The sequence below is a fragment of the Brassica napus genome, chromosome A8 (assembly GCF_020379485.1).
Source record: "Brassica napus cultivar Da-Ae chromosome A8, Da-Ae, whole genome shotgun sequence".
Taxonomy (NCBI): domain Eukaryota; kingdom Viridiplantae; phylum Streptophyta; class Magnoliopsida; order Brassicales; family Brassicaceae; genus Brassica; species Brassica napus.
In genome coordinates, this window is record NC_063441.1 from 888,381 (window position 1) to 900,217 (window position 11,837).

Genomic DNA, 11,837 nt, shown 5'->3' on the forward strand with positions numbered 1-11,837 from the left:
AGAAAATTCAAAAAAAAATAAGTGTTAGTTTTCTTTCCATATTTTCTTTTCACTTGTGTTAATTGTCATTCCATATTGATTCATTTCGTTTTTGCATTGAGAAAACCAAAAGAAAAATTATTTTAGCATAGTTTATTTCATTTCGGTTCATAATTGCAATTTTCCGGTTTAATTTTAATTAGCTTGCATTTTTGGTTCTTATTTTGATTCGACCAGGATTTTTCCATACCTTCACTTGATCTTTGAGAGTGTTTTCAGGAAGCCATGGTAGGAAAAACACACGGCCAAAGTCAGATGGCCAAACAGAACCAACAGTTGACAGCTTTGCAAGAGATCAATGATCGGATTGCTCAGTTGAGGAAAAGAAACAAGGCACGAGTCCAACGTCCACAGCAAGGAGAAAGGAGATTTGGAGATGCACCAGAGGCTGTATATGTCGAGCCCAAGCCACCAGATCCTTCAAGGATCAATCAACATCCAACTTCTCAAACCCATCTTTGAAAGTATTATGAATTATTCAGTTTTTCTAGTTTTGTCAAAACTATTGTTCTAAGTCTTTTGAGTGTGTGAGAAACAACTCTGGAGCAACTTGACTTATCAAAGCCTCCTTTCACAGAGCTTTGTGGCGTCCATCATCCCATCTCCATCCATTAATCGATCTTGAGAGTGATACACATCCAGCAAGACCGGTTTAATCTTCATTCATCTCCCATCCATTGATCCTTGTTGAGAGTGATACACATCCAGCAACAAAGATCCCATCTCCATCAATCTATCCCTTTTCTATTTGTTTTATTCATATTATCATTTTGATTCATATTCATATTTGTTTCTGTTTGCATTATCAAACTCTAAAAACTCATAAAAATCGGTTCTCATTGTTCTCAGGTTGTAGCTTGGATCCAACCTCTATCAATTCGTGGATTACCCCCCTGTGCCTACAACATTAGGATATGTCTGAGTTCTGGAAAGAACCAGTGGGGGATATTTTATTGTTAGATGATGGCATTGATGTCAAGGTGAGTGGATCTATGTAGCTCGTCTAGTTTCGAGCTTAATATGTACTGTAGTCTGTACTCTTTATGATCAGGCGCGAACTGAGCGTTATTTTTTTTTTTTTCTGAGCGTTATGACTGTTGTTGAGACTTTAAATAAAATGTTTTCCTCTGTTTTTAATTAAGTGCATTCTTAATTTTTTGTTAAATGTATTAGAGCAACCAATCCGTATTGATAGTATTTCACCATGAATTTTTCACCAAGTATATTAATATTTAGTTAGATAGTCTCTCAAGAAATTGATAAAATTTCCCATAATTATTTTGTTAAAAACTTCCAATTAAATATTATTATAGTTGATCATAAATTTATGTTAAGATGTTTCTGATGTAGGTGCTTTTTCTGAATTGAGATTGTAGACTAATTTATATTAGAATTGAATATAATTTAAATATTTAAGTAAATTTCAATATTTTCGAAAGTTAAATTACTTAAAGAATGATATTTGTTATGAAATTTTCTCGTGAACATATCTCATTTGGGATACTTTTTCATTCATCTCTCGTATTTTAAATTTCCTTTATAATATTTAATTAATAATTGAGTAAGAAATGTTTTTATGGGAACACACATTTTGTCACCATAAAAAAAGCAAACCAACCTCTAACAGTTAATACCTACACACAAATGAATCTTGGAGGTGATTGGTTGGGCTGTAAGTGTAGAAAATTTACTTTAGAATTTAGTCTGTAGAATTTTTGATTTAGCTTTAAGGGATGTAGTTTTAAAATTTCCTACAGTTAAAAAGATGAGACTTTAGAAAATAAGATTTTTACAACTATTTTTTGTATGTTTTTGCTGTAACTTCAGTTTTTTTGTTGTAATTTTAAAAACTAAGATAAAACATGATTGGTAGTATTTAAGGTTGTAGATGAAAATTAAAACTTAAGTCACTTTTTACAGCCTAACCAATCACCATTTTTTTTTATTACAAGTAGTTGTCTATAAAATTTCAAAAAAAGTAGTTGTCTATTTTATTTAGGCCTTGTTAGGGATTATTGACGCACCAAAGATAGGCAGTGTATCACACAAACTTACTTCTAAAGTATGTCTGGAAGACCCATTATTGACGATGTTCTAATGTATGAAACGTCACAAAAGTGAAAGCTTGCATTCATACCAAGAAAACTAACAATTGATACTGTTCTAATAGCATTTCTGATCTGAAACTTCATTTATCTGTCCAGGAAAAACTGGTCTAAGCAAAACAGTTCCTACAAGTGATATCCCGCTTTGTGGTATATGTTGAAAGGGTTAAGATAATTGATTTGGTTACCTATGTCATCAAAATATATTTAATTTTTCGGTCCACACATTAAAAAGAGCTTTAGAGTTAATCATACTTGAGCATGAATAGTAAAAGGATATTGGAAAGTGATTCGTGATATCATGCGAGTAAGACCAAATTACGAATAAAAATCACGTGGTGTTTGTATGGCAAATAAACAAATCTTTCTGGTCTCCAAAAACCACCGCAGGATATAAGGCCCACGGACCGAGTGAAAAGATGTAGAAGACCTATTAGTTGTGGACAATTGGAGCATTATAATTACTGTCTTTCATAAGTGTATCTCATGGGATAAAATAAAAAATCCAAGCTCAGGAACTGTTGAAAATGTATGGTTTCAGTCAGACCAAACTGTTATTTTTTTAAAATTATCCTAGAAGTTTCGGACCTAGGTCCATAATGTACCATAACTCTGAAGTGTGTTCTTAAAAATTCTGATTTAAAAGTGTGTAGTAGAGGTAGTGTGAAACCGGCGCACAAAAAAAACTTCTTTGCATTACCATTAGACCACCAACACCTACTTAGTAAAATGTTCTAGATAGATAAAACTAAAGAAGGAGGTTTTAACCATTCAAAGACATTCACCAGGTCAGTTATGTACAAGAATCCCCACAATATGTTTTCTTTTGTGCAGTGCCTTCATTTTCAGCATCATGCTAACCTTGCCTAAATTTTTTGAATAAAATGCTTAATCACTGTCTTTAATATTTTGTTGATTACTGCAAGCTGCAAATTGTGATGATCCACCTATCTCCTATCCTTGTCGGTGTTCCTTCGAAGCCGCTCAACAGGCAATGCACCTTTTCAGGCAACAAATACCCTCTAAATACCTTGTATTCATGTCTAGAAGAGTCATTACTGATACTTTTCTAATAGCTCCATGAAACGCAAAATTTTTATCCACCTATCTCCCATCACTCTAGAAGCTGATTATTTTATTGCAAAACAAAACAAAGATTGTTTGTTATTACAGCAGCTCCTGGATTTGATTACATATTGAAACACAAATCTTAGATCAGAAAGGAGACAGCTTTACCAACTTGATAAAGCCACTGATTCTCCATCTCCGACTCCATCATCTTGATATCATAAAGTGACTCTATTTTGTTCTGCTTCGGGCTCATGGCAGCCATAGCCTCCTGTATGTCAGCTAACATGACCGTAGTGTTCAAAGGAAGGAAAAGAAGCTCCCTGAGATTGTTCGGTCCAACCACTACCGGATCGGCTCCCCACATCAAATGCCCAACTTGAAGGTTCCCTTCTTGCGTCAGATGCTTACCGTCAAAGAAGAGATAGTCTTCAGGCTTGGAGCATACATTGTTAGTGGAACAACTAGTTCCATTGACAGAGCCAGTTCCACAACAAGCAGCCATTCCCGTCTCAAATGCTGCAACATAAACGATAAATGTAACCAAATGGTTTTGTACTACGATGATGGGATCACTAGAGCCTGCCATTCTATACTGGGACAATAGAAAATTTAGTAATCTTTTTAATAATTTGGAGGTTATATTTATTTAATTTTTTTTTTAATTTTGGGAATTATATGTCAATGTTTCACTTGAATGTGCTCGTGATCGTCCATGAGAATCACATTGAAAAGACTTACTGTAAGTCTTAGACTTGATAACTCTGTGTTTGATGGAGCTGAAGAAGTCGTAAAACGAGTACTGGAAGCCACTGAGTTGTCTCGAAAGTTCAACCAAGAGCTGCAACAGCTTCTTGTTATGCAGCTCAGCCATCTCCGAAGGCAACTTCACGCACTCCTGTACGTTTCCGTTTGCTTGTTTCACGGCCGGTAAGCAACCCAACGGTGCCAAGTTCTGTAACGCGAACTTCCTACCTCCAGTCCCGTAAATCACCTGAAAGATCCAGTAGAGATGAGAGAAACAACCCCCAAAATAATAAAGATTTGTAGCTTCTGTTATTTTTTTGTTTTACCTTTAGTTCTGCTTCTATTGCGGTGATGACTCGGTCCACAAAAGCTTGTTTCTGATCATCAGAGGGGTTTGGATTGTTCTTGGCAAACTTCAAGTAATCATCAGAGCCGATGTAGAACAAGTAGACAGCTTCAGAACGTGCTTGAGCTGACCACTTGTTCTTGTTGTCCGAGAACTTGATCACTTGTTGTGAAAAAGTCAACTGTCGGAAAAAATAAACAGAGATCTAGTCAAACTTAAACTCCTTCAAGCGTTGACCTAATCTGAGATCTAAAGTTCTTCACACTTAAAGTAGTCTATATACTTGGATCACAAGTTATGTGGATTAACGATAAAGCAAAAAAAGCTGACCGTCTCCGGAGGTGAGCCGAGGACGGTGGCGTCGGCGATGGCGAAGTTAGCGCCGTGAGAGAAGTCCGCCGTGCCGTTGAGTATCGGAGGGATGTGAGGAACACCCATGAAACTAGCTGCTTAGAACAGAGGACAAGATCAGATTAAACTTTAGCAATAGATTTCATGTTTGATGAAGAATATTAGTTACCGAGGTAGTCTGGAACGATACGACCGTCGGACCACCGTCCTGTAGGTTCTCCGACAGTCATTCCGTAGGGAGGGAAGCTGGCGTCGACACGGTTCGAAGAGACGAACTGTTTGTTGCCGGCGTCGTAAAGACCATCGCCGAAGACGAAGAGCGTCTGGGCCAAGGAGACGGTGGGGAAGTGGGGAAGAAGAAGAAGTGATAAGAAGGAGAGAGAGAAGAGGTGAGGTTTGGGATTCGCCATTGAAGCTCTGAGAGAAACTGAAACCGACGTTGTTTTGTTTGATCTGAGTTTCTATGGACGGTGGTTGGCTAGTTAAAACTACTGTGAAGCCACGTGACCAACGTTTTCATTTGTGTATAAAATTTTATTCATATATTTTCAAGTATTTTTTTTTTCATTTTTCGATGGCATTATTAACCATATATAAAAAGTAAAATTTTCAAAAGACTTTAAAATATGTTTCTTTTTTACCAAAACACACACAAATAAAAAAAATGACCAAAAGATGTTTTATTAAAATACAAAAGACATCACCATCCTTATTTTTTTTTATTTTTTTTTTGTCATCCTCCATCCTTATTTTATAGATATACAAATATAAATAACTAATAAAAAATAAAATATTTTTAGCATTTTCAATAATAAGTTTTTGAATTTTTATTTAAAAAAAAATCTTTCAAATTTTCTTTTTTTTCAAATTTTTTTTGGAATTATTTTTAAAAAATTTAAATATTAATTAAATAATTTATCTTTTAAAATTCTAAACCCCACCCCTAAAACCCACCCTCCAAATCTAAATTATATTTCTGTATTTGTTAACATTAAATGTATAAATGTTTATTTACTAAATATTTTTGGGTTTGTTGCAAAAATGACTCAAAACTTCAAAGTCAAACACAAAACTAATTCTTCACTTTTTTGGAACTTTCATTTTTCCTATTCACCCCAAAAGTTTGGATTATTCACGAAAATACCGCTACTTTTTTTTTAAAATTCTTTTTTTTAGAAAATGAACATTTTACTATATAATCCTCATCTCCGTTAAGTATTTACAATATTGTCATTGACATCAATACACTAATCACCATCAAAATAAAAGCTAAAAGCTATGTTTGATCAGTTTGACTAATCCTAATTATTCAAAATATAAAAAGCTATCTAAATTTTCCAAAACTACAAGAAATACCAGACCAAACTAAAATCAAATTATATAAATAGAATTATTATTTTATAATTTTTTGAGTATGACCCAAATTACATAAATACTTAAATGTTTTCATATTTTCCAATTTTACTATCTAAACCAAACCAAAACAAACAAACAAACTTATCAAGATTACGTAAATAAGTTAACGAACTTTTATATGTTAATCAAATATTTGTCTTGTACCTCAAATCATCTTTTAAACAATCAAGCATTATTTTATATAGTTTGTTCTATGAAAATTACATTTATCTTCTTAGATAGTGCATGGTTAGCAGTTACGTCATATCTTGGGAAAATGTTATTTAATTCATCAACTTTCAAATTTGGTTGAAAAGGGCATTTACTTTCACGTGGACCATTTAAAGCCTCATCTTATTTTGACTAGCCGTCTTAATCTCTAACATATTTTGACTAAGCCGTTTTTAAGACGTTGTTAAAATGGTTAACATATTGAGTTGAACCACTAGACCAGTATAGTTCCATTAAATTAAAAAAAATTGTACAAAACCCGTGAATCGAACCCAACACCAAAGATACACTTGTTACAAAGCTGAACCACTAGACCAGTATAGTTCCATTGACTTGTATAGATACTAATAGTTATTATTATTTATCCTCCAAATCATCTTCTCTCAACCTAAATCCCTAATTAGTTTCTGAATCTATGGGCCAAATCTTGGAGCTCATCGGTGTCTCATCCTTAGGTTGATTCACTCCCTTCAAACCAGAGTTGAAGACTTTGTTTAGGGGGTACACGAGCTACGGACGTCTAAGTTTTCGGTTTAGTTGTTGATAGATGTATGAAAAGAAAGAATCAATTTAGGAGACGTGACACTGTTTTGTATGAGTGATAATATACTGATACGATTATATTTAGGTTTTGAGAAGAAACAATTTGGGATTTATTAGATTCAGAAACGAGTTAGGGATTTATGTTAAGAGAAGATGATTTGGAGGTTTAATAATAGTAACTATTAGTTTCTGTATAAATCAACGGAACTATAAGTGGTCTAGTGGTTCAGATTTGTAACAAGTGTATCTTTGGTGACGGGTTGGATTCACGGGTTGAGAACATTTTTAAAAAAATTTTAAAACGACGTCGTATGAACTTAACAGAGATTATAGATGGAAGACTAATTAACACCGTTAACTTAATCTGTTAACTATTTTAACAACATATCAATAAATGTTTAGTCAAAATATGTTAGAAGTTAAAACGGCTAATCAAGATAAGTTGATGATTTAAATTGTCCACGAAAAAGTTCATGTTTTTTTCAACCAAATTTGAAAGTTGGTGATTTAAATGACAGTTTTCCTCACTTTCATTATATATCAATTAAAATACCAAATTTGCTGTCACGATTTAAAAACCTAGTTTTAATTTCATCTTCAAATCACTGCATGTAGACATTTAAAAAATTTCATGTGGTATATACACAAGTTTATAGTCTTGTTCTTAGTCAAATGTCATTTAAAATATTATTACAGTCATGAATAGATATTTAAGAAATATGATGTGATTTTAATTTTTATAATTGTTTCAGGTTCATTTTATTGTTATTATTATTAAAAAAGTGTGGAGAAATTATAAGGCTCTTCTAAAAAACAAAAAAAAAAAAACTGATAGATTTTACTTTAATTTTTGTGAACACTGTATTTTTTTCAAATTTTAATGTTTTAATAATTTGAAAAAATAATATTTTATATAAGATTTTTTCCTTTTGTTTATATAGGGTCCAAATATTTTCAGCGGAACGGAAAGAATGCACTGCGGGAGGGATAATGTGTTACCATTCTTTTTTTTCTTTCTCAAATTGAAATACATTCATAATCGAAATACCAATATCCTTACAAAAGCTGGCGGCAAAATGAAATAGCCCCAGAACCAAGAGCCCATAGAAAGCGGCAACTAAAACCCATACTAGAATGACTTAAACCCACACCAGGGTAACTTAAATAAACATAAATCTACACCGACATCGAACCAACTAAACGGTTACCATCTACGCAGAAGAAGAACAAAAAATTTAGTAGACTTTAAAGCTGAGGGAAAGCCAATGATCGGGAGTTACCGCTGCTGCCCATAGCCCCCACCCGATAACCTCCACTTCTACACCCAAACCACACTTATCGCTGCTGCCACACCCGCCAATCGATAAGACCAAGAACCAGAGACTTCATAACTCGACAAGGGGAACCGCTGCTCAGTCCACACACCTTGGATATCTACACGTCCAAAAGCCTTAGAAAGAAGCTCTCCCAACACACGCTGAAGATGAAGCCATGCCAATCGAACCTCTTGGGACACACTCACAAGAGAAGAAACAGACGACATGCAACCAATGGACACAATACCCCCAGAAAAAAGCCTACTAAAACAAATGACACACTCCAAGCATAGAATCAATAAACCGATCAAGCCTTTCAACATCTCTACCGAAAATGAGACATGGCGAGACTAAAACGAGCAAGACTCACAAACCGACGAACTTCCAATTCTAGATCTGAAACACGATATGTGCTGCCACAACCGACCACAGCCACAGCCGCATCTACTAACCCAATGAAGCGCGGTTCCGACATAAGCATGACGAAAACCATAGAGAAATGGCAGAGCTCACCAAGCTCATGAACCAGCACGAACATCAACCCAAAACTCAAAATAAAAAAACAAACGATAAAGCCCAGAATATAAAGGATGAAAATCTACAAACGATTTGACCGGCGGTGGTGTTAACGGAACCACCACGCGCCGGTCACCGGAGATAAACCAGGTGTTGACGATGGGAGGAAGAGGAGAGGATACGCAGAGGAGGGATTTATTTGGATGACACTCAAGCTTTTTTGGATAATGTGTTACCATTCAACCAAGCTTTTTGATTTTATTTTGTTTAAAAAAAACAAAGAAATAAAAAGCAGAAAATGAAGTGCGGGATGTGATTGTACTTGTGCTTGTACCTTACCTTCAACTCCACCACCCAGTTGGTTATCTCTTTTTAAATTCTTCATGGTTTTAACAAAACAAGATATTTAATGGGGTAGCATGAATGTGCTAAACATAAAATTTTCCCATATTTAATCTCCTATATATTAATCTTGGAGCATTATAACTTGTTTTAGTAGTCACGTATCATTAATATAATGATTTTTAGAATCTTAAAAAAAATAAGTTTGTCCTTATAAATATATATTATACTTTTTTTTATTAAACTAGATATCAAATTAATTATTAGTGTACAAAATAATATTCTCAATTATTTCCTTAAAAAATTACGAAATTACCTAATATGATTAACATATATATGATAATTAATGATTTTTAATAATAGATATTTGATAATAATTTTTGTAACCTCTCTCATTCTGTTTAATTTTATATTATTAAAAAAATAAAACGATCACATTAAGCATATAATAAAAAAATTAGATTTTTTCTAATATGTTATATATATATATTTTTTTAAACTATAAATTACTAAAAATGGTAAAAGTCCCATATTAAAATTTTTGTGATCAACGGTTTAACTTTCTTTTGTTCAAGCAAGATAAAAATGATCATAAATCCTATGAATATGAACTCTCATTAATCGATATTCATATTTATATATACATTAATATCATTTAATTAAATTATATACTATATGAAATATATAAATATGTTAATTTCAAAATTTTGCATTGAAAAACTATTGTGATTTTAATATTTTAATTTTGAAATTTGTATTGATATATATATCTCACATTAAAAGTTTTGTTATTAACAGTTTAAATTTTTGTTACAACAAATATACAAATATGATAAAATTATATGAGTAGGAGTTGTCAATAATAAATATTTATATTAAAATATACTATGTGTATCTATGTCAATATCAATAAAGTTTAAGTATATACCAAATAAAGCAAAATAAAGTGACTGTTTGTTGATGACAAAAAAAAAGTGACTGTTTTGATTTATTTACCAAAAATATGATTGTAAATAAACAAAATTTATTGATTTTGATTTATGTACTTATTATAATGTATATACTTTTATGTATACAAATTATTTTTAAATAGGTGGTTTCTAATATATTATTTGATCCTGACAATCCGAGAAATACACTTTTTCAAATCGAAGTGATTTTTAATATTGGAAGCACTATATGTTTTTTTTTTCATTCAGATTAAATATTTTAGTCTTGATTTTTATTTCTAAAAATATTTTAATGAAATATCATGACAAAATTTCAGTTACCTTCTTTTGAGTTTGCTCGAAGAATGAGAAATTTAATCATTCGTCTAATATTTGTTTATTCCTAATATCCTATCTATCTATTATAATTTTAAGAATGAGAGATCTGAACTATTTATTATAAATATCCTGGTTTATCATTTAATAAATCAAACAGTTCTTACTTTATACATAGTTTACATATACTAAAATAGTACAGTATTATATTTTTTTATCGGTATAGTCTTAATTAATTAAAGCTCAAAACCGTAGGTTAATAAAATAAATAATTTGTTTTGTTCATCTAGAATTAGATGATTTTTAGACCGAAAGGTGAATATATACTAGACATATATTTATACTTCGAGTCTGCACTTATATTCTATAACAATTTGATATAGAGCAAATCTCCAAAATAGCACATTTCTAAGTTTATATCACAAAAATAGCACTCAAAAACTAAAATGACCAAAATAGCATTTTATCTTTTGAAAAATTTAAATTTTTTTATTTTTCAAAATTTGAAATCTTATCCCCAAAACCTCACTTCTCAACTCTAAACCCTAAAATCTAAACTCTAAACCCTAAACCCTAAACTCTAAATCATAAACTTCACCCCTTGAGTGCTATTTTTGTAACTTTTGACCTTGAATGCTAGTTTGGGAACAAAAACTTGTTTTAGTGCTATATTGATCTTTTTCTCTTTGATATATTATATTTGAACACTAATATGTTAATAGAATTTGTTTTTGATTTTCTTTAAAATTTCTGATTCTTAGATATTTATCTGGAGTTGAACTAATTTTTACAGATATCAACCATCTTTTACAATTAATATTTATGTAATTCACCGAATTCACGGAATTTAAAAAAAAAGAAACAAAATTCACATCACTGAAAAGTAGACTATTATCTACTGTCTCATTTATTTTGTTTTAAATTTTAAACTTCGATTAACTCAAAACTGACACTGTATATATCATTAAATATTTTATCTTCATCTACACTTCGCCTTCACGTGGACATTTAATATTTTCTGTGATACTAAACATCATTATCATCCTATCTCATTAACTCAAAGTAATGCAAGTCTTTTTTTTTTTTAAAACAGGGTAATGCAAGTCTTATGAAGAGGAGATGCAGTGCCGCCTCTATAGGAGTGCGGCAGTGCAAATGCACAAGTCCCACATTTTTGGTTCAACTTTTTTAATTGTTTTAAGACTTTCAATTTTGGAATTTCTATATTTTAAGGATCTAATTTTTAAATTGACTATCAATTATTATTAGGAAAGGAAAAAAAATATGCACATGGCCTACTAATCTTTTAAGCCGGGCCTAGATAGAAGAGTTAAAGAACCAAAGTAATCAGGAACATCTGTTATAACCATACCAGCAGATTTTTATTACACGTCCTGCGAACCCAAACAACCTCCATAGGTGCTAAATTTTTTCCGCCACTGTCTAATTTCTCGGATCACCGGGTTCTGTTATCACCTTCAAAATTTGCATATATATACCATTTGTGTCCAAACAAGTTTAGATAACCATGAGGAAAGCTTTGTAACTCAGTTTCCGAAACTTATTTGCTGAT

At 32.0% G+C, this 11,837-nt stretch overlaps 1 protein-coding gene across 1 annotated transcript; it reads right to left on the reverse strand.

Moving 5' to 3' along the window:
• Positions 1 to 3,258: 3,258 nt before the first annotated feature.
• Positions 3,259 to 5,163, reverse strand: LOC111199663 (inactive GDSL esterase/lipase-like protein 25). The gene is made up of 5 exons (XM_022689716.2): positions 4,826 to 5,163; positions 4,636 to 4,751; positions 4,286 to 4,486; positions 3,954 to 4,206; positions 3,259 to 3,731 (listed from the first exon to the last, which is right to left on the reverse strand). The coding sequence occupies exons 1-5, from the start codon at positions 5,064 to 5,066 to the stop codon at positions 3,355 to 3,357; spliced, it is 1,188 nt and encodes a 395-aa protein (XP_022545437.2). The 5' UTR covers positions 5,067 to 5,163; the 3' UTR covers positions 3,259 to 3,354.
• Positions 5,164 to 11,837: the final 6,674 nt, after the last annotated feature.

Coding starts and splice junctions, on each gene's coding strand:
- LOC111199663 (XM_022689716.2), bottom strand. CDS start 5,066: ATGGCGAATCCCAAACCTCACCTCTTCTCTCTCTCCTTCTTATCACTT. Junction 4,752..4,825: donor TATCGTTCCAGACTACCTCG/GTAACTAATATT, acceptor TGTTCTAAGCAG/CTAGTTTCATGGGTGTTCCT. Junction 3,732..3,953: donor TATCAAGTCTAAGACTTACA/GTAAGTCTTTTC, acceptor TTTATGTTGCAG/CATTTGAGACGGGAATGGCT.